This window comes from Mustela nivalis (assembly GCF_964662115.1).
Source record: "Mustela nivalis genome assembly, contig: HAP1_SCAFFOLD_712, whole genome shotgun sequence".
NCBI lineage: Eukaryota > Metazoa > Chordata > Mammalia > Carnivora > Mustelidae > Mustela > Mustela nivalis.
Window position 1 is genome coordinate 310,292 of NW_028135951.1, and position 23,514 is coordinate 333,805.

A 23,514-nucleotide genomic window follows, 5' to 3' on the forward strand; every position below is an offset into this window, starting at 1 on the left:
TAATTCTTATAATTTTCATACAGAAATTTCTGATGTTTCATCTGTATTTTTTAAATTTTTTTTCCATACTTGTTTTCCTTTCTTTGGCACTTGTATCCACCTCAGGTTTGCTCTACCAGGAAAATGGGAATATTTTAGATTTAAAATTAATATATTTTTTTAAAGATTTATTTATTTATTTGACAGACAGAGATCACAAGTAGGCAGAGAGGCAGGCAGAGAGAGAGGAGGAAGCAGGCTCCCTGCAGAGCAGGGAGCCTGATGCGGGGCTCCATCCCAGGACCTTGGGATCATGACCTGAGCCGAAGGCAGAGGCTTTAACCCACTGAGCCACCCAGGTGTCCCTAAAATTAATATTTGATTGCTTCCTCTCAATCCCATGAAATGATGCTTGCATAAATAATTTTTGCCGAGTCCTATATCAACCTTGCCTATTTTAGTCAAATTTAGGGTTATCCAGAAAACATTCAGCCCTCTGATTCATTCTCTTTCTTGCAAAATAAAAGGTATGAGACAATCTTCTGTGAGATTATTATCCTCAGATCTTTGATCTTGGTATTCCCCCATTTCCCATCTTTAAGGAGAACTGATTCTATTTTTAAGACCCTATAGCCTGGAACCAACTTCACGGTATACCCCACTCTACTACTACAAACTCAGGACCAACTGGAATCAGTGTGGAACGAAGTCCATTGTATTCCCCACTCTACTTCTATCTCAGAACTATCCGGAATGTGTTGTTTGGGGTTGCCATGGACACGGAACTCTTATTCTGCTACTGGCTTGTTCCAAGCAGCAGGTAAAGAGCTGGGGTGGAGGGCTCTCCAGACAAGCGTATTCTATACTCTACTTTCTATGTTGACTAACCTTGTCCTTCATCCTCACTGAGAGTAAAAAGAATATACTATTCTAGAGGGAGGGCTGGAGGATGGGGGAGGGTACAGGAAGGGGGTCTTTGTGGCCACAGACAGGAAGTTTTGCCTTGTGCTCAGCTGTGGGTGTAAGGGCCTGGTTAGCCATAGGAACTTACTTGTAAACCCCAGATATAGGGGCGGGCCAGGGTGGATGGAGACATCCAATCAGTGGGGCATGCATATATTTACTGCGGTGGGTTGAAATCCCATTGGCCACCTCGCTACTATAAAGGTTAGTCTGTGAGGCTGGGCGGTGGCATAGTAGGAGTACTAGGAGGAGTTAGAAGAGCTGTTAGGGAGAGCCCCTAGAGCCGGTAGATGGGAGAGCCGTCAGGATAGCTCCGGTAGTGAGAGTTGATGGGAACCGCGCCGCCCCTACCGCCCTGCACGGTTTCGCCGCTCAGAGCCGCGGCTCTGGGAAGCAGCGCCACGGCGAACAGCCTTGCCACCACCGAGCTGCGGCCCCAACGCGAGGGGCCTCGCTGTCTTGAACCGCGGCCCCGCCGCAAGGGGCCTCGCCGTCCCGAGCCGCGGCCGTCGGTGCAGCATCGCGGCGAACGGCCTAGCCTCCAGCAGCCTCGCCGTCCGGAGTGCCCTCGCCGTCCCTAGCCTCAGCCCCGCCTTCCCAGCAGCCGCCCGGAACCGCAGCCCCGCAGCGAGGGGCCTCGCCGTCCCGAGCCGCGGCCCTTGGCTGTAGCACCGCGGCGAATGGCCTAGCCTCCAGCAGCCTCGCCGTCCGGAGTGGCCTCGCAGTCCGGAGCGGCCTTGCCGACCCGAGCGGCCTCGCCCACCGGAGCGGCCTAGGCGAGCGGCCGCGGCCTCGCCGACCCGAGCCGCCTCGCGGACCCGAGCCGCCTCGCGGACCCGAGCCGCCTCGCCGACCCGAGCCGCCTCGCCGACCCGAGCCGCCTCGCCGACCCGAGCCGCCTCGCCGACCCGAGCCGCCTCGCCGACCCGAGCCGCCTCGCGGACCCGAGCCGCCTCGCCGACCCGAGCCGCCTCGCCGACCCGAGCCGCCTCGCCGACCCGAGCCGGGGCCCCGCCTCCCAGGCCCCGCCTCCCCAGCCTCGGCCCCGCCTCGAGGGGCCTTGCTGCTGGGAACCAAGGCCTTGCCGGGAGGGGCCTCGCAGCCGGGATTGGCGGCTGTCGGCTGCGGCGCCTCAGGAACCCGCTAGCCGCCAGCAGCCTCACCGACCCGAGCGGCCTTGCCACCCCCAGCCACGGCCTTCTCACTCTCAGGGAACCAGAGGTGGAGGGACTGTGGGGTGAGGGTGTATGGATGGGGTTATGGGGTGCACTAGGTCAGTATAGGACCAAATAGCAGTAACCTCGTTGCTGGCCAGGAATTGGGACAAGATTTGACTTAATGGGCTTGGTTTGGGGAAATAAAAAAGGAAAAGAAGTTAAAGGCATCATCCTGGAAGGCAGGAAGAAAGACCCCTGCTATTAGTATCTCTAGTAATGTTTGCTCCTGTTTAGGAAAATTTGTTGTCAAGTGACAAGATCCTAGTCTTTCTGTGTCTACCACCCTTTGAGTGGTGGCCCCTGGAAAGCAGCCCTGCCTGCGGGTAAGCAGATCCGAGCTTTGCAGGGTAGGAGTATCCTTAAATATGCGGCTCTGCCTTGGTCCACCCCTTCCTGGCCACCTCTGGAACAGAATGGAGCAACCTCAGAGCTTTGGGATTCCTACTCTCACTGCCCATGAGGTGCTATCTCTTGCAGGTACGGAATTACAGGTGGTTGGCCCTCACACCTAAACTCATCATCAACATTTATGCCCAAATTGACCTATTTATGAAAATATTTTTCATTCGTTTTCATTTTTTTCTCCTTGTCCAGAATTTAGGCCTTGTGGCACATTTCAGGCTGCCTCCTTGATAACTTGGATTGCCACGATAATTTGGCAATATCTTATTCTCCAGTGACTTCTAGTTTCCTTGCATGACACAGATTGTTCTGTGCAATGTTGAAGGATGCATCTTTGCTTTCCCACTCTTTGATTTATGCTACAGAATATTTTAGGATGGAAAGATCACAAATCCCTATGATAATATAAAATTGGTTTGAAATGAGTTTGTTTCCCTTACTGGGTCCTATGTAGCAAGAGAACAATCTTTAAAGTGTCCTGTCTTTGAATTAAATTTACTGTACATTCAAAAAACTTTTCTTCTATTTCTCAACCCAGAATAAAATACTGAGGGGAAAATACAAAATGCACATTTCATGGATTGATAAAATTGTACAGGATTGTAGATTTTATAAGTGTGTGGATTCAAGACTTTAGAAATGCTGGTCCATTTCTAATAAGTTCTGTGTATGACTTTCTAATTGGGCAAATATGTGTTTTAAAAATACTGAATTTAATATGTGCCTTTCCTTTTTTTTAGAGTGTTTGTAGTTTAACCCCTAATTGGAATTAGGAAGATTAATCCCAGACATGCAGAGATTAAAGAACAACCATTTACATATCTCATTGAAGAATCCAAAAAATAAGTAAGTGATAAGCCTTAAATTTACTAAATGTTAAGGATAATTCTCAGCCTTGGTTAATAGAATAGGGAATACATGTATACTTTCTTTCATGATTAATGTAAACTGCATATAAATGAAATTTGGCAAACTCACAATTTAAAGATCTTGTTTTATGCTTATAATTGATTTAAAATACTACAGCTTAGGCAGGATGCCAGTGATAATATGTATGTGGTAGCCACAGTCACCTTCTCTAAAATTTAAATTCAATTTAATTAACATACAGTATAGTATTGGTTTCAGAGGTAGAATTTAGTGATTCATCAGTTTCAAAATAACATCTAGTGTTCATTCCATTGACTTCCGTCATTAATGCCCATCTCCCAGCTACCCCATCCCCCTGTCTACCTTATCCCTTGACCTACCTCCCATCCAGCAACCCTCAGTTTGTTTCCTAGAGTTAAGAGTCTCTTATGATTGGTGTCCCTCTCTGATTTCATCTAATTTTTTCCTTCCCTTCCCCTATGTTCATCTGTTTTGTTTCTTAATTTCCACATAGGAGTGAAATCATATGATAATTTTTTTTGGGGGGGGGTAGACTTATTTTACTTAGCATAATACCCTCCAGTTCCATCCATGTCATTGCAAACAGCAAGATTCCATTCCTTTTAGTGGCTGAGTAATATTCCATTGTATACATATACACCACCTCTTCTTTATCCATTTGTTGTTGGACATCTGGGATCTTTCCATAGTTGGGCTACTGTGGACTTAGGTGCTATAAACACTGGGGTGCACATACTCCTTCCAGTCATTATGTTTGTATCCTTGGGTAAATACCTACTAGTGCAATGGCTGGGTCATAGGGTAGTTCTATTTTAAACATTTTGAGGATCCTCCATACTGTTTTCCAGAGTGCCTGCACCAGTTTGCATTTCCACCACCAGTATAAGAGGGTTCCCTTTTCTCTGCATCTTCGCCAACTTCTATTCTTTCCAGAGTTGCTAATTTTAGCCAGTCTGACTGGTGTAAGGTGGTATCTCATTCTGGTTTGATTTGCATTTTCCTGATGCTGGGCGGCGTTCTGCATTTTTTCATGTGTCTGTTCTCCATTTGTATGTCTTCTTTGGAGAAATGTCTGTTCATGTCTTCTGCCCATTCCTTGACCAGATTTTTTGTTTTTTGTTTTTGTTTTTTTGGTGTTGAGGTTGATAAGTTCTTTGTAGATTTTGGATACTAGCCCTTAACTGATAAGACATTTGCAAATATCTTCTCCCATTCTGGAGGTTGCTTTTAGTTTTGTTGACGGTTTTCTTTGCTGAGTCACAGCCACTTTTAGCTTCTCTGAGACACCTGGGTGCCCTATTAGGGCTGCTCTGTCCTTTCTGGGGAGGTGACCATTTGAGATGGCCACTACAAGGGCTTTAGTTGTCCTGTCTCAATCAATATGTGAAACACTGTTATTTACCCTAGGGAAGGTCACAGATTTTTATTAGTGAGGAGTGGCTTGCAAATCAGCATGATAGATGTTAGAGACCTATGACTACTCAAGATCTGTGAATTGGTTAAAACAAATAGTAATAGTTACCTTTGCAAGAGTTGTAATGAGGACCAATTGAAATATCTGTGAAACATCAGGACAATGCCTGGCACTTTATAAATACCACTTAAATGTTTATGAGATGAAATATCACTTAAAATCTTTAATTTTAAGAAATTTATTTTTCAGGTTTTTTTCTTAGATATCTATAATCCAAGTGTTGATCTGTTTCTATCCTTTGTATCAACTGGCTTTTCTTTTGTATGTTCTATTTTTTTCCTACTATTTTCTTGGAGAGTGTCTCAACCTTGTCTTCCAACTCCAGATTAATTTGCTTAATTTGCTTTTCATATGTATGTATGAATACTATGTATCCCATGAAATGATTCTTTATTTCAACAATTGGACTTTTAAGTTTAAGATACCCTCTTTTGTGTGTGTGTGTGTGTGTGTAGAAGTTCCTTTTAATGAGCGTATAAGCAGAGGGTAGAATCCTGGCCTTACAGTAAAAAAATGTCATTTGCTGTATGCCTGCAGGTGTTTAACTAGACCTTTCCTGGTCTCAGTCTTTTGTTTTTGTTTTTGTTTATTTTTAGTTTCAGAAGTAGAATTTCATGATTTATCAGGTTTTAACACCCAGTGCTCATTGCATCAAGTGCCTTCCTTGATGCCCATCCTGCAATTTTCCCTTCCCTCCACCCACCTCCCTTCCCAAAACCCTCAGTTTATTTATTCGAGCTCAGCATCTCTTAAGGTTTGCTTCCCTCTCAATTTTCATCTTATTTTTCCTTCCCTTCCCCCTACTTTGTTTCTTAAATTCCACATGTGAGTGAAATCATATGGTATTTGTCTTTCTCTGACTGACTTATTTTGCTTAGGTTTTTCCTTAAGATTTCTTATTCTCATTTCACTTACTATCCTCTTCCCTTGTACCTTTAAAAGGGTATTTCTTTTCATTTTTTTAAAAGATTTTATTTATTTATTTGACAGAGAGAGATCACAAGTAGGCAGAGAGACAGGCAGAGAGAGAGGGGGAAGCAGGCTCCCTGCCAAGCAGAGAGCCCGATGTGTGGGGCTCGATCCCAGGACCCTGGGATCATGACCTGAGCTGAAGGCAGAGGCTTAACCCACTGAGCCACCCAGGTACCCTTTAACGGTATTTTAATGCATACTTAAAATGTTGGTCCGTATGGTCCAATGGTTCTGTTTCAGATGGTATGTGTTGTTCAGTTTGTTGTATTTTGTTTTCAGTGATTATACTCCTTAGGTATCTAATTATTTTGATTTGTGATCTTACATTCCTTGTGGCCATTGACCCCTTGTCTGGTAACTTGTATTAGGGAAGGGCTAATGATTGGCTTGGGACAATTTTAGTCTGTAGCTATTCTTAAAGCATAATTATTAATAGCATGTCTGTTCCACTTTCAGAAGTATCCTCTGTTGGATGAGGTAATACAAGTCATCCTTGTTCAAAGCTGGGGCCTAAGGTTTATCTTTCTCAGTATATTTAACATGAGGGCAATAGCCGGGGGACAGAGAGTCTGCAGAACAGTGAAACACTGTGACCCAGGTAATTTCTGTAGCCAGAAAAGGTCCTGGACAAAGGCAGCATTGGAGAAGGTAATGTTCTAGGTTGTTCACCTTGGCCTTGGAGGTAGGAGAGAGGTAAAAGCCCAAGGATTGCTCTTCAGCCTTTCCCTGCTTTTATTAACTAACCTAAAGTTACCCAAATTTTATTCTAATTACTTCTGGGTAGTTGCTACTAAGAATGGTAGTGACTATCTCTGGGGAAAGGCAAGAACAGAACTTAAAATTTTCCCTTCCACTCAGCCACTCATGACTGCCCATAGCAGTCTTTTCCTGTCTGCTAGTTAAGGGACAGCTGTATCTCCTTGGAGACTCATAGGGTTTGTGGTATTGTTAGTTTTTTAAATCTATACTTTAGTTTAATTTCTGTAGTTTTGGAGGAAGAGTATCCTATGGATAGGAATCCAAAATTTCCCAGGAAATTATGGGAATGTAGTGCTTTGGAAATCTTGAAGTGTTTTTGAAACTTAAATATTATCTGTTTATGTTGTTGTCACTGATTTTTTTTTTTATATTTGTCACATTGGTATTTTTGATACAACATTTGGTGAGGAGGGCAGGCGGCCTAAAAACTTGTAATGTTTGTGAGATGATGAACTTCAGCATGAGTTTATGAAGTAGACACATGCAAAGTGCATTTTCAGTGTGTCTTATTTTACAGGTGACGAAGTTAAACTGTAGAGAGATTACGTTATCCAACCCAGTGGTTTGGTGGCAGGAAGTCTTGACTTTGGATAACTTATCCAGATACCTCTTTGTGATGATCTGAGAGAAAAATCATTCTGAACACTTGTTCTGTTTCCACTTCTGAAAAATCCTTTAAACATTCTTGTTTATTTCTTCTATACCAAATGATGGCCAGAGACTAGCCCTTGGCACTGGAATATTAATTGTTTTGGCAGTTCCTTTATTTCTGTGTCCTTTGCTACCTGTTACCTGGATCCACCTCCCTGTGCCCATGGTCAGATCATTCATATATCTCAACTTGATTCCAGAATGTATGAATGGTTGACCAAATGGAGTAGAAAGGTGGTATAATCACAAAAACCACACCTCCCTTAATTCCTTCTCTTCCCACTGAACAAACAAAGAGCTGAGAGTCTGTCTCAGAGGTTCCATTGCTGTACCCTGAAACTTCCTGTTGTTTCTGTCATGTTTCCCCAGGATTTTATTTGTCATGTCCTAAAATTCTGTCAGGAAAAGGAACCTGATTGCTTTCCAAAATGTCTGATTTTAATTTTTATATGTTTTTTACTTTTTAACAGAGTTGTGGATTCTTTCTTAGTATCCTCTGATGGCAGCGATGCCAAGAGGTAAGTTGACTTGACTGATCTGAGTACCAAAAGGTAATAGAGAGCATTGGTAGCAGCAAGAGGTTTCCATAAAAGATTGTAAGCTTCTATAGGTAACTGTCTTTCTTTTGGGGTCTAAGTAGAAAAAAAAAAGTCATAAGAGCAAGACTTTCTACTTAAAGTTTGTTTGGGACCCTGAGTAATCAAAGCTCTTAGGAAACTCTCATAATGTCTGCGGTGAGATACTGCTAAAGTGGGCCAGGTGAAGAGAGGATCCTGTTATTTGAGCAAGAAGAGGTGGCAGTGGACAGGGTGCAGTGGATCTCTCCACATAAAAGAATGGAGCTGAGACCCTGGGTGGCTTAATCAGTTAAGTATTGCCTCCTCTGCTCCTCTGCCTCTCTCCCTTACTCCACATTGTCCCACTTATGCTCTCTCTGAGAAATAAATAAATAAAATCTTAAAAAATAAAAGAAAAAAGAATGGAGATAATAGACCTTGATCTGTCCCCTTTACTCCCCAGAGATTTGCAACGATCTAAAACTGGTGTCTTGGGTGCCTGGGAGGCTCAGTCATTAAGCATCTGCCTTTGGCTTAAGTCATGACCCCAGGGTCCTGGGATCGAGGCCCATATCAGGTTCCCTGCTCGGCAGAAAGCCTGCTTATCCCTCTCCTACCTCTCCCTGCTTGTGTTCCCTCTCTCTGCGTGTTTCTCTGTGAAATAAATAAATAAATAATCCTAGAATAAATAAAATAAAACTGGTGTCCCAAACGTAAACCCACCATCGTATTGGAGGAAGGCCCTGCCTCAAGTGTGCAGTTTTCTGAACCAAACTGAGGAACAGAAAATACTTACATGACACATGAAGAATAAGGATATAGTGAAGGAACTTGATAATCAGGAAATAACCCGAAAGGCTATTTACCTACAAGCCAAGATTGTATTTTGAAGTAAATTCAAGTCAGTGCAGTTCCTTAGGAAAGTTGAGTTTAGCAGTAAAGAATTGCACTTATCTTGATATGTTAGGCTTTTCTGACAGAACTGAAATTTTTAATAAAATTATATAAAACCCCATTTCTTTTTTTTTTAAGGTCTGATGTTCATTTTTTAAAAAAATTCTTTTCAGCGTAACAGTATTCATTGTTTTTGCACCACACCCAGTGCTTCATGCAATCCGTGCCCTCCTTAATACCCACCACCGGGCTCACCTAACCTCCCACCCCCTGCCCCTTCAATACCCTCAGGTTGTTTTTCAGAGTCCATCGTCTCTCATGGTTCACCTCCCCCTCCAATTTCCCTCAACTCCCTTCTCCTCTCCATCTCCCCATGTCCTCCAGTTATTTGCGATGCTCCACCAATAAGTGAAACCATATGATTATTGACTCTCTCTGCTTGACTTATTTCACTCAGCATAATCTCTTTCAGTCCCGTCCATGTTGCTATAAAAGTTGGGTATTCATCCTTTCTGATGGAGGCATAATACTCCATAGTGTATATGGACCACATCTTCCTTATGCATTCGTCCATTGAAGGGTGTCTTGGTTCTTTCCACAGTTTGGTGACTGGGGCCACTACTGCTATGAACATTGGGGTACAGATGGCCCTTCTTTTCCCTACATCTGTATCTTTGGGGTAAATACCCAGTAGTGCAATTGCAGGGTCATAGGGAAGCTCTATTTTTATTTTCTTGAGGAATCTCCAGACTGTTTTCTAAAGTGGCTGCACCAACTTGCATTCCCACCAATAGTGTAAGAGGGTTCCCCTTTCTCCACATCCTCTCCAAAACATGTTGTTTCCTGTCTTGCTAATTTTGGCCATTCTAACTGGTAAAAGGTGGTATCTCAATGTGGTTTTAACTTGAATCTCCCTAATGGCTAGTGATAATGAACATAAAACTGCATTTCTAAAGAAAATTGAAATATTGGTTTCCAAATAGCTAATTTACAAAGGTTTTTTTTGTTGTTGTTGTTGTTTTGTTTTGTTTTTAGAATTCAAACAGTTTACCAATTGAAGACAACTTCTTCTTCTTCTTTTTTTTTTTTTTAAAGATTTTTATTTATTTATTTGACAGACAGAGATCACAAGTAGGCAGAGAGGCAGGCAGAGAGAGAGAGAGGAGGAAGCAGGCTCCCCACTGAGCAGAGAGCTGGATGTGGGGCTCAATCCCAGGACTTTGGGATCATGACCCGAGCTGAAGGCAGAGGCTTTAATCCACTGAGCCACTCAGGCGCCCCTGAAGACAACTTCTAACTAAGTCAGAAAAGTTTGGCTTTGATACAAAAGTTGGGTATTCATCCTTTCTGATGGATACCTAATACTTCATTGTACATATGGACCACGTCTTCTTTATCCATTAAGTCCGTTGAAGGGCATCTTGGCTCTTTCCACAGTTTGGTGGTTGTGGCCCTTGCTGCTATGAATATTGGGGTGTTTGTATCAACATGGATGGGACTGGAAGAGATTATGCTGAGTGAAATAAGTCAAGCAGAGAGGGTCAATTATCCTATGGTTTCACTTGTAGAACATAAGGAATAACATGGAGGACATTAGGAGAAGGAAAGGAAAAGTGAATTGGGGGAAATCAGAGGGGGACACGAAGCATGAGAGACTGTGGACTCTGAGAAACAAACTGAGGGTTTTGGAGGGGAGGGGAGGGGAGGGCTAGGTGAGCCTGGTGGTGGGTATTAAGGAGGGCACATATTGCATGGAGCACTGGGTGTGGTGCATAAACAATGAATCTTGGAACACTGAAAAAATAAAGTTTAAAAAAAGTTTGGCTTTGAAGTCATTGGGGTCTGATCATAGATGTTTTTAATTCTTTAGAAATAATCTAAATGAATTCATATCTGGAATCTCTAATGAAGTCACCAATGCAGGATAAGGTGTATTGAAGGGGGTAGAGAAATTCAGTCCAGAGTATCCATGACAGTATAGAATCTTCTAGACAAGTATCTAAATTTTATTCTAAAAAGTTAGGATTTTCTGTGAGCTAACAAATCATGTTTAGCTAGCAAATCATGTTTACTGTAACTTTGAGATTTAATAAATTCTTGTTGATCAAATAAATTGGTCACATCACGGGTCCATGTAGGAAATCTCTGATAAGTTTTTCCATTTGTTGGTGTTTATAATAAGCTAGACCAACTCTTTAGCCACAGTGATAGTTATGAAAACCTTGATTTTTTCCTAATTCATGTGAGTAAATCGTGTTGCAGTCTGGGGGGAGGAAGCTACAGATGGATCTCTTATTTTGGCGGAGGGAAAGTTTATTCTGAAGCAGGAATAAAATGGAAAGCTATGGAAAGATGTCAGTGTGGACAGGGAGGGTATATAATCTTTTTTAATTTTCAGAAAAGTACCATATTTTAAAGAAAAATTTTTCTGTTTATCACACTTAAATGATCTAGGTTGAAAATGTGACTAGATCTTAGAGAGTAATTTTATCAGTCTTTTAAAATAGAGAAATGTAGAATACTACTTAATCTTCAATTGTGTTCCTTTCTCATTTTTTTGCTGGATGTATTCTGATTCCCCATTTTGTTGGTTTTGTCCGAGTAGTGACTAACAGAATGTGAACACGTTTTGCTGATTAAATTTTTACTCATTGGAGTTCATTTGACTTGTATCTAAGTAACCTGACTAAGGGTACTTGCTATTGCTCTGAGCTGAAGGCATTTTTACTCAAGCCAAGGAAAGAATACATTTTAAAAATCACAGATATCTGAAAAGAAATAGTCATGGGACTTTTCTGCTTCTCTCCTGGCCAGTTATTCAGCTATTTAATGTCAGTGTTGGAGAATGATCAGTGCTGAAGAAGAAATCAGCTGGTCACTGGTGGAATTCATTTGCTGTCTAGACAAAGATTATGTGGAAGATATAGGGCCAATTAATAACTACAAATACTTCTTCAAATTACCTGTAATTTTCTCTTAAATTTTTTTAAAATTCCAGTATAATTAGAAAATAATGTTAATAGTTTCATGTGTACATTATAGTGATTCAGCAATTCTATACATTACTCAGTGTTCATCATGATAAATGTATTCTTTAATCCTCTTCCCCTATTTCATCTGATCCCTCTCACCTGCCCCCAGGTAACCATCAGTTTATTCTCTATTTAAGGATCTCTTTTTTGCTTTGTATCTTTTTTACTTTGTTTGTTTGTTTTGCATCTTAAATTCCACATGTAAGTTTAATCATAGTACATTTATCTTTCTCTGACTGACTTCACCTAGCATTATGCCCTCTAGATCCATCCATGTTGTTGCAAATGGCAAGATTTCATTCTTTTCTATAACTGAATAATATTCCATTTTCTGTTGGGTATATCCTCTCTCTTCTTTATCCATTCATCTATGGATGGACACTCGGGTTGTTTCCATACTTTGGTTATTGTAAATAATGCTGCAAAAAGCATAGGGGTTGCATATCTTATTGAATTAGTGTTTTCATATTCTTTGGGTAAATACCCAGTGTTGGAATTATTGGATCATATGGCAGTTCTATTTTTAATATTTTTTAAAGAAAGTGGATTTAAAAAAAAAATATTCATTTATTTGACAGAGATCACAAGTAGGCAGAGAGGCAGGCAGAGAGAGAGGGGAAGGGAAGCAGGCTCCCTGCTGAGCAGAGAGCCTGATGAGGGGCTTGATCCGAGGGTCCTGGGATCATGATCTGAGCTGAAGGCAGAGGCTTTAACCCACTGAGCCACCCAGGAACCCCACTATTTTTAATTTTTTGAGGAACCTCCATACTGTTTTCCACAGTGGCTGTTCCAGTTTATATTCCCATCAATAGTGCATGAGGATTACATTTTTCTCCACATTCTTGCCAACATTTCTTGTTTCTTGATTTTAGCCATTCATTTTGACAGGTGTGAGGTAGTAGTATCTCATTGTAGTTTTGATTTGCATTTTCCTGATGATAAGTGATGTTGAGCATCTTTTCAAGTGTTTGTTGCCCATTTGTCTTCTTCAGAAAGATGTCTAGTCAGGATTTTTGCCCATTTTTAATTAGATTATTTATTTTTAATAGTTTATTTTTGCTTTTGTTTCTCTTGCCTCAGGACGGATATTTAGAAAAATGTTGCTATGGCCAGTGTCAACAGAAATTATTGTCTTTATTTTCTTCTAGGATTTTTGTAGTTTCCGGTCTCAAATTACTTACTTACTTAATTAATTAATTAAACATAGTATTTGCTTTTTTAAATTTAAAATCAATTAGCCAACATATTCATCATTAGTTTTTGGTGTAATGTTTAATGATTCATTAGTTGCTTATAGCACCCAGTGCTAATCCCACACTTGTGAGTTTATTTTTGTGAACTGTAGAAAGTGGTCTAGTTTCATTGGACCTATTTTGCATGTCGCTGTCCAGTTTCCCCAGCACCAGTTGAGGAGACTGGCTTTTTCTCATTGTATATTCTTGGTTCCTTAGTTGTAGTTTAATTTGACTCTATAAGTGCATGTTTATTTCTGGGCTCTCTATTCTGTTACATTGATTTATGTGTCTGTTTTGTGCTAACACAATACTGTCTTGATTACTACAGCTTTATAGTATATCTTGAAACCTTGGATTATTATATGCAGTTTTGTTGTACTTTCTCAAGATTGCTCTGGCTTCAGGCACCTGGGTGGCTCAGTGGGTTAAAGCCTCTGCTTTCAGCTCAAGTCATGATCCCAGGGTTCTGGGATCGAGCCTCTCACTGGGCTCTCTGCTCAGCGGGGAGCCTGCTTATCCCTCTCTCTCTGCCTGCTGCTCTGCCTACTTGTGAACTCTGTCTGTCAAATAAATAAATAAAATCTTAAAAAAAAAAAAATGAAGATTGCTCTGACTGTTCAGTGTCTTTTGTGGTTCCATACAAATTTTAGGATTGTTCTAGTTCTGGAAAAATACAGTTTATATTTTGAACAGGAATTGAATTGAATCTATTAATTGTTTTGGGTAGTATAGACATTTTAACAAGATTAATTTATCTAATCCATGAGTACAGAATACCTTTGTATTTGTTTATGTTGTCTTCAGTTTCTCTTATCAATGTTGTATAGTTTCAGAGTACAGGTCTTCCATCTCCTTGGTTAAGTTTGTTACTAGGTATTTTTATTTTGGTGCAATTGTAAATGGAACTCTTTTCTAAATTTCTTTTTCTGCTACTCCTTTATTAGTCTGTAGAAAATCTACTGATTTCTGGGTATTGTATCCTGCATTTTTGCTGACTTCATTTATTCTTTTATTTATTTATTTATTTATTTTTAACTTTTTATTTTTTATAAACATATATTTTTATCCCCAGGGGTACAGGTCTGTGAATCACCAGGCTTACACACTTCACAGCACTCACCAAAGCACATACCCTCCCCAATGTCCATAATCCCACCCCCTTCTCCCAAACCCCCTCCCCCCAGCAACCCTCAGTTTGTTTTGTGAGATTAAGAGTCACTTATGGTTTGTCTCCCTCCCAATCCATGAATGGATCAAGAAGATGTGGTATATATACACAATGGGATACTATGCAGCCATCAAAAGAAATGAAATCTTGCCATTTGCGACAACATGGATGGAACTAGAACGTATTCTTTTATTTTTTTAAAGATTTTATTTATTTATTTATTTGACAGAGAGAGAGATCATAAGTAGGCAGAGAGGCAGGCGGGGGCGGGGGCAGGGGAAGAAGGCTCCCCGCCAAGCAGAGAGCCCGATGCAGGACTCAATCCTAGGACTATGAGATCATGTCCTGAGCCAAAGGCAGTGGCTTAACCCACTGAGCCACCCAGGTGCCCTTCATTTATTCTAATAGTTTTTGTTGTTGTTGTTGTTGTTGTTTTTGTGTGTGTGTGTGTGTGTGTGTGTGTGTGTGTGGCGTCTGTAGGGGTTCTATGAATAATAATAGGAAATAGTGAGTTTAAATTCTTCCTTGCCAATATAGATGACTCATTTCTTTGTTTTCTTTCTTTCATCTGATTGCTGTGGCTAGGACTTCCACTACTATGTTGAATAAAAGCGGTGAGAGTGGACATGCTTGACTTGTTCCTGATCTCAGAGGAAATGCTTTGTTTTTCATCATTAACTATAATGTCAGTTGTGGGTTTTTCATATATGGCCTTTATTGTATAAAGGTATATTCCCCCTAAACCAACTTTGTTGAGAGTTTTTATCATGAATGGATGTTGAAATTTGTCAAATGCTTTTTCTGCATCTAATTAGATGATCATATAATTTTTATCCTCCATTTTATTGACTTGGTATATCACATTGATTTGTGAATATTAAATCATCACTGAATCCCTGGTATAAATTTCACTTGAATATGGTGAATGATCCTTTTAATATATTGTTGAATGTGATTTTTCTAATATTTTGTTTAGAATTTTTGCATCTGTGTTCATCAGTGACATTGACCTATAGTTTTCTTTGTTTGTGGTGTCTTTGCTTTTGGTATCAGGGTAATGCTCACCTCATATTATGAATTTGGTAGTTTTCCCTCCTCCTTATTTTTGGAATGAGGTGAGAATAGGTATTCATTCTCCTTTAAATGTTTGGTAGACTACACCAGCAAATCCATGATGGTCTGCATTTACATTTGGGAGGAATTTTTTTATTATAGATTCAATTTCATTCCTAGTAATTGCCTATTCAGATTTCTATTTCTTTCCAATTCAGTTTTGGAAAATTGTATGTTTCTAGAAATTTATCCATTTCTTCTGGGTCACCTAATTTGTTGGCATATATTTCTCATAGTATTTCCTTTTTCTTTTTTAAGATTTTATTTATTTATTTGACAGACAGAGATCACAAGTAGGCAGAGAAGCTGGCAGAGGGGGTTGGGGGAAGCAGGCTCTCAGATGAGCAGAGATCCCGATGTGGGGCTCAATCCCAGGACTCTAAGATCATGACCTGAGCCGAAGGCAAAGGCTTGACCCACTGAGCCACCCAGGCACCCCTCTCATAGTATTTTCTTATAATTCTTAATTTTTCAGTGGTGTCTCTTTTCTTCATCTGTTTGATTTTATTTACTTAGGTCTTTTTTACCTTAATGAATCTGATTAAGGCTTGTCAGTTTTGTTGATCTTTTCAAAAAACCAACTCTTGGTCACACACACATACATACACACACACACACACACACACACATTTAGGTACCTACAAACTATAGCTGAATTTGAAATAGATGGAAGTGCAAAAGCAGATGCATATTGGAGTTGGGCTCAGTAGTCAAGAAAAGTTTTAAAATCACTCTTGATCCATTAAGGGTTCTCTACAGGTCTAAGAATTTTTTTTCTACCATATAAAGCTGCATTTCTAGGGGAAAATGAAATACTTCTTTCCAAATAGCCAAATTACATGAGATTTTTTTAGTGTTCAACCACATTATGATTTGTAGATAAAGTGAAGCTTATTTGAATGAAAAAAGTATGTAAGATGTTTGATCAGATACATTTTATCCTTTAGTTCTGATCGGAATGAATTGACCTCAGCAACTGATAAGGAGGTCACCAATAAAAGGTGAAATAAACATATGTAACGATAAACCAGAGATATTCAACACAGAGTTTCTTGGACACTCTAAAACGTTGGAAGTCTCCACTTCTTTATGTAACATATTTTTTATCTAGTTTGGTAGAAACTAGATCAGGTAGATCTAGTTAGATCTGATAGAAACTCAGGTCTTCCTATCTGAGTAACCAGCAGCCAAAACTCTTAGAAAACTATCAGATTGTTGTATGAGATTCTACTAGAATGGGCTGTATTAGTTATCTAGGGCTGCTGTAACAAAATATCACAAAACTGAATCATTTAAAACAACAGAAATTCATTGTCTCAGTCTTAGACGCTAGAAGTTGATATCAGGGTGTCAGTAGGGTTGTTTTCTTCTGAGGGCTGTGAGCAAGAATCTATTCCATGCCCCTCTCCTAGCTTCTGGTGATTGCTGTCAATCTTTGCTGTTCCACGGTATGTAGAATCATTGCTCAAATCTCTACCTTAATCTCTACACAGGTGAAGTATGTGTGTTTGTGTCTACATTTTTCCTTTGTCTTAGGACACGAATCATACTGGATTAGGAGCCCACCCTAAACCAGTATGACTGTGTCTTAATTACACCTACAGCAACCCTATTTCCAATAAGGTCACATGCTGAGTTACAAGGGATAAGATTACAACATATCCATTTTAGGTGGGACAATATTCAACTTATAATATTTGACAAGTGAGGAGAGAGTCCTATTTAGAGCCAGAAGAATAATGGCAGTAGACTGGGAACAGAAGAGGCCTTAGTAGGGAATAATGGAACTAACAGACACTGGGTCTACCCCATAGCCTCCAGAGCTTATGTGAGATAGGCCTGAAGCTCAAATCCACTATCATGGTGGATAGAGCCACTGCCTCAGACCTGCATTGCTTGACCCTGTCTAAGAGGCAGGAAAGATGACCATGATGGGTCAAAGTAAGAAGGTGATGGAAGGACTTGCAAATCAGGAATTTAAATGGAGTAAGAGGGATGTGTACACTATAAACTGAAGTTGAGATGAAATAAATGCCACCACAAAAAGCTTATATAATTGGGGATTAGGGACAGGTATAGAACTTAAATTACATAAAAAGAGAAAAATAAAAAAAACAAAAAAGAAAAAAAAAAGAACTTAAATTACTTAAACCTTGATGCTTACTATTTTCACAATTCTAAGATACCAGTCACTGCCATATGATATCTTATTCCTTTAAAAAAATTTTAATTCCAGTATAAGTAACAGACAGTATTATATTAGTTTCAGGTGTACAATGGGGATTCAACAATTTTATACATTGCTCAGTGCTTGTCACCATATGTGTGCTCTTAGGCCTCTTTCATCTGTTTCACCCAACATCCCTATGCTGGGTAACCTAGTAAAGAGTCTTGTATTTCTGACTTTTTGAGGAACCTCCATACTATCTTCCAGAGTGGCTGTACAAGCTTGCATTCTCACCAACAGTGAGAATGTCTCTACATCCTTGTGGAAAAACTATAAAACACTGATGAAAGAAATGGATGCATTTCTCCACATCCTTGCCAATGTTTGTTGTTTTCTGACTTGTTAATTTTAGCCATTCTGACTGGTGTGAGGTGGTATCTCATTGTGGTTATGATTTTTATTTCCCTGATGCCCAGTGATGTTGAGTACTGTTTTCATGTCCATCTGCAAAGGAATGGATAAAGAAGATGTAGTAGATATATACAGTGGAATATTACCCAGCCATCAACAAATGAAATCTTACCATTTGCAATGACATTGATGGGACTAGAGGGTATTATGATGAGCAAAGTAAGTCAATCAGAGAAAGACAATGGTGATTTCATGCATATGTGGAATTTAAGAAACAAAACAGATCATAGGTGAAGGGAGGGAAAAATAAGATGAAATCAGAGAGGGAGACAGACCATAAGAAACTCTTAACTATAGGGAACAAACTGAGGGCTACTGGAGGGGATGTGGGTGAGGGGATGGGATAACTGAGTGATGGGCATTATAAAGGGCACGTGATATAAAGAGCACCGAGTGTTACATGCAACTGATTAGCCACTGAACTCTACCTACTGTCAACTGAATTTAAATAGAATTTTTTTTAAAAGTTTGGGTTGTATTAAGGAGGTCATGTATTGCATGGAGCACTGGATATTATACACAAACAATGAATCATGGAACACTACATCAAAAACCCATGGTGAACTGTATGGTGACTTACATAACATAATGAAATTTAAAAAATAAAAAGTCTGGGTTTTTTGTTTCTTTGCTCTTTGATTTGTTTTTTTTCAGTTCTACATATGAGTGAAATATTATATGGTATTTTTCTTTCTCTGACTTATTTCACTTAACGTTATACTTTCTAGATCCATCCATGCTGCAAATGGCAAAATTTCACTATTTTCTATGACTAATATTCATTTGTGAGTGTGTGTATATATGTGTTTACATATATGCATGCATACCACATCTTCTTTATCCATTCATCTATCAATGGACAGTTCAGTTTTAGCCATTCTGAGAAGTGTCAGGTGATACCTCATTGTAGTTTTGATTTGCATTTCCCTGATGATGAGTGTTGTTGAGCGTCTTTTCATATGCCTGTTGGCCCTCTAGATATCTTCTTTGGAGAAATGTCTGGTCATGACTTCTGCCCATTGTTAAATTGGATTATTTGATTTTTGGTGTTGGGTTGTAGAAGTTCTTTATACATTTTGGATACTAATGCTTTATTGGATATGTCACTTGCAAATATTTTCTCCCATTCAGTGGTTGTCTTTTAGTTTTGGTTGTTTTCTTTGCTGTGCAGAAACTTTTTATTTTGATGTAGACCCAACAATTTATTTTTGCTTTTGTTTCCCTGGCCTCAAGAGAACATATCTAGAAAGATTTTGCTATAGCTAATGTCAGAAATTAGTGCCTGTACCCTTTTTATGATTTTAGATCTCACATTTAGGTCCTTTATCCATTTTGAGTTTATTTTTGTGTATGGAGTAAGAAATCAATCCAGTTTCATTCTTTTGCAGCTAAGTTTTCCAAACACCATTTCTTGATGAGACTATTCTTTTTCCCTTCCATATTCTTGCCTCCTTGTTGAAGATTGATTTGACTATATAATCATGAGCTTATATCTGGCCTCTATGATCTATGTGTCTGTTTTTATGCCAGTACTGACTCTCTTGATTACCAAAGCTTTGTGGTTTATCTCCAAATCCAGGATTGTGATACCTCCAGTTTTATTCTTTTTCAAGGTTGCTTTGGCTATATGTGGATATTTTGTGGTCCACATGAATTTTAGGATTCTTTGTTCTAGTTCTATTAAAAACGCTGATTAAAAACACTGGTAATTTCATAGGAATTGCATTGAGTCTGTAGGTTGCTTTGGGTATTATTTTAACAGTATTCTCCCAAATCCTGAGCATGGAATATTTTTCCATTTGTGTAATCTTCCATTTCTTTTACCAGTGGCTTATAGTTTCCAGAATATAGGTCTTCTGTCACCTTAGTTAAGTATTTCTAATTACTTTTTTGGTGCTATTGCAAATGGGAATGTTTACTTTTTTTTTTCTTCCTTTTTAATTTTTTTTTCTTTTCAGTATAACAGTATTCATTGCTTTTTGCACCACACCCAGTGCTCCATGCAATACGTGCCTTCTCTAATACCCACCACCTGGTTCCCCCAACCTTCCACCCCCTGCCCATTCAGAACCCTCAGATTCTTTTTCAGAGTCCATAGTCTCTCATGGTTCCTATCCTCTTCCAATTTCCCTCAACTCCTTTTCCTTTCCATCTCCCCTTGTCCTCCATGCTATTTGTTTATGCTCCACAAATAAGTGAAACCATATGATGATTGACTCTCTCTGCTTGACTTATTTCACTCAGCATAATCTCTTCCAGTCCTGTCCATGTTGCTACAAATGTTGGATATTTATCCTTTCTGATGAAGGCATAATACTCCTTAGTGTATATGGACCACATCTTCCTTACCCATTCATCCATTGAAGGGCATCTTGGTTCTTTCCATAGTCTGATGACCGTGGCCACTGCTGCTATAAACATTGGGATACAGATGGTCCTTCTTTTCACTACATCTGTATCTTTGGGGGAAATACCCAGGAGTGCAATTGCATTTGCAAGTGCAGTTGTCATAGGGAGCTCTATTTTTAATTTCTTAAGGAATCTCCACACTGTTCTCCAAAGTGGCTGCACCAACTTGCATTCCCACCAACGGTGGAAGAGGGTTCCCCTTTATCCAAATCCCCTCCAACACATATAAACCTCATTGATAATAATAAACTGACACACCAAGTTCCAGGTTACTGATTTGCACTTGGATTTCCAAAAATCAGCTGGTTCATATCCTAGACTGTTGTAACTATTTGAATGGAAAAAGTATATCTAGAATTACCTGATGTCTGACAATGTACCTTTTTGATTCTTTAGCCCTGCCCAGAGTGAGTGGACTTTGGAAACCTATGAGGAATCCACCAGTGAAATGTGAGATATTCATATATAAATTTAAAATGATATATATAATCTCAACATATACATGCATGAAAGAATAAAGAGAGAGACTGAGATTTGTAAAAGTCACTCTCAGGAGTATCTGTGGCAGTAGAGAGTCTTCAAAACTGTTTCTGAGTCTTCTCTGTAGTGTATATATGTAACTGTCTTTGTTTTTTTAGATTTAGTTGAATAAAAGAATTCATAAGACAAATGCTTTTTCCCTAAGTAGGTTTGTCTCCTTTGGTAGCAGCCAAACCCTCAGATGAAAGTAAGGAGAAGAGAGAAAGCCCTGAGAACCAGGAATTTAAATGGATAAGAGGGATGGGTGCCTCCAAACTGAAACTGAATTTGAAATAGATTCTACCAGAAAAGGCTATTACACACTGTGAATAGGGTGACAGTATAGAACTTCCTATAAATTGATACATTATTAATAAGCCTAAGTCATTGGCATCTTTTATATAAAGCCTAATTTCTAATAAAGAATGAACTACTTGGTTCATTTAGGTGATAAGTAAATGATTTTTAAAGATTGACTGTTCATAAGTATAGAGCAATTGTAGGTATTTAAATGGAAAAAAAGTCAGTCTGACATTACATGTGGTGTCTATGTGCCTTTCTAATTCTTTAGCCCTGTCCAGAGTGAACGGACATCGGAAAACTATGAGGATTTCACTACTGGAATGTGAGCTATGCATGCATAAATTTAAAATGCTATGTATAATCTCAACACATACATTCATGGAACAGTAGAGAGAGAGACTGAGATTTGTAATAGTCACTCTTGGGCATCCATGGCAATATAGTATCTTTAATACTGCTTCTAAGTTCTTACTGTAGTGTATGTAGGTAACTTTCTATCTTTTTCTTCTTCTTTTTAAGATTTAGTTGCATAAGAGTGGAAGCCATAAGAGGGATGCTTCTTTGCTTGAGTACATTTGTCTCCCTTAGTAGCAACCAAACCCTTAATGAAAGTAGGAAGAGAGAAAGCCATGAGAACTAGGAATTTAAATAAATAAGAGGGATGGGTGCCTCCAAAATGAAATTGAATTTGAAATAATTTCTACAAAAAAGACTGTTACACATTATAGTATAGAACTTCTTATGGATTGTATAGAACTTTTTATGGATTGATGTATTATTTATTTGTAGGCCTAACAAAGTCATTAGCATCTTTTTATTTTATTTTTTGTGTTCCAAGATTCATTGTTTATACACCACACCCAGTGCTCCATGCAATACATGATCTCCTTAATGTCCACCACCAGGATCACCTAGCCCTTCACTCCCCTCCCCTCTAAAACCTTCTGTTTCTCAGAGTCCACAGTGTCACATGCTTTGTCTCCCCCTCCTATTTCCCCCAATTCACTTTTCCTTTCCTTCTCCTAATGTCCTCCATGTTATTCCTTATGTTCCACAACTAAGTGAAAACATATGATAATTGACTCTCTCTGCTTGACTTATTTCACTCAATATATTCTCCTCCAGTCCCATCCATGTTGATACAAAGGTTGGGTATTCATCCTTTCTGATGGAGGCATAATACTCCATTCTATATATGGATCATATCTTCTTTATTGATTCATCTGTTGAAGGGTGTCTTGGCTCTTTCCACAGTTTGGCAATTGTGGCCATGGTTGCTATGAACATTGGGGTACTTATGGCTCTTCTTTTCATTACATGTGTACCCTTGGGGTAGATACACAGTAGTGCAATTTGCAGGGTGATAGCGTAGCTCTATCATTACCATCTTTAAAAAAAGCCCCATGTCTAATAAAAAGTGACATACCTGGTTCATTTAGGTGCTATATACATGAATTTTTTTTGAAAGATTTTATTTATTTATTTGACAGAAATCACAAGTAGACAGAGAGGCAGGCAGAGAGAAAGAGAGAGAGAGAGGGAAGCAGGCTCCCCACTGAGCAGAGAGCCCGATGTGGGACTTGATCCCAGGACCCTGAGATCATGACCTGAGCCGAAGGCAGCAGCTTAACCAACTGAGCCACCCAGGCGCCCCTATATACATGAATTTTTAAAGGTTGACCAGATCATATGTATTCAGCAGTTGTAGCTATTCATATAGAAAAAAAGTCAGTCTAGAATTACATGTGCTGTCTGACTATGTGCCTCTTTATTCTTTAGAAATGCCCTGAGAGAAGTGAAATCAGATGGCTATGAAGTCACCAGTAATTTGTGAGCTATAAATGGATAAAGATAAATATATATCCCTATGCACTCATATGAAAATATTTATATATTAAAACAGACACACACAAACATAGGCTCTGAGAGAAAGGGAAGTAAATGTCAACCTTCACATGAACAACCATGACAATACAATTTCTTTGACTCTTTCTGAATCTTTTCAATGTAGCACCTATACACAACTGTTTATCCTTTTTGGCTCCAGTTGCGTTAAAGAAGAACAGGTCCTAGGAGGATCCCTCTTCCGCTGGGGACTACCAAGCAAAACCTTTCATAGATTTCCAGAATGCCTGTGTATGAGACTTAGTTGATTGGGTGAAGAAGGGAAAGAATGCTATTAAAGACAGGAGGAGGTAGCAGTAGGCAGGGGGCAGAGGAGCCCTCAGCATAAAGAAAGGAGCTAATGAATCCTGGATCCTTCACCCTCCAGAGCTTTGCCACCATGTGAAGCCACTGTCCCAAAGCCACAGTCACGTGGAGGGAGCCCCTGTTCCAG

General features: G+C 39.5%; 1 protein-coding gene across 1 annotated transcript in view; it reads left to right on the forward strand.

Moving 5' to 3' along the window:
- The first annotated feature begins 237 nt into the window (after nucleotides 1-237).
- LOC309857440 (uncharacterized protein) overlaps nucleotides 238-23,514 on the forward strand; it is a 34,815-nt gene continuing 11,538 nt past the window's right edge. Inside the window, exons 1-5 of the mRNA XM_082750144.1 lie at nucleotides 238-799; nucleotides 3,302-3,407; nucleotides 7,779-7,826; nucleotides 20,751-20,804; nucleotides 21,445-21,498. Coding sequence (XP_082606270.1) covers nucleotides 3,352-3,407; nucleotides 7,779-7,826; nucleotides 20,751-20,804; nucleotides 21,445-21,498 — 212 coding nt within the window. The 5' untranslated portion in view covers nucleotides 238-799; nucleotides 3,302-3,351. The remainder of the gene's footprint in view (nucleotides 800-3,301; nucleotides 3,408-7,778; nucleotides 7,827-20,750; nucleotides 20,805-21,444; nucleotides 21,499-23,514) is intronic.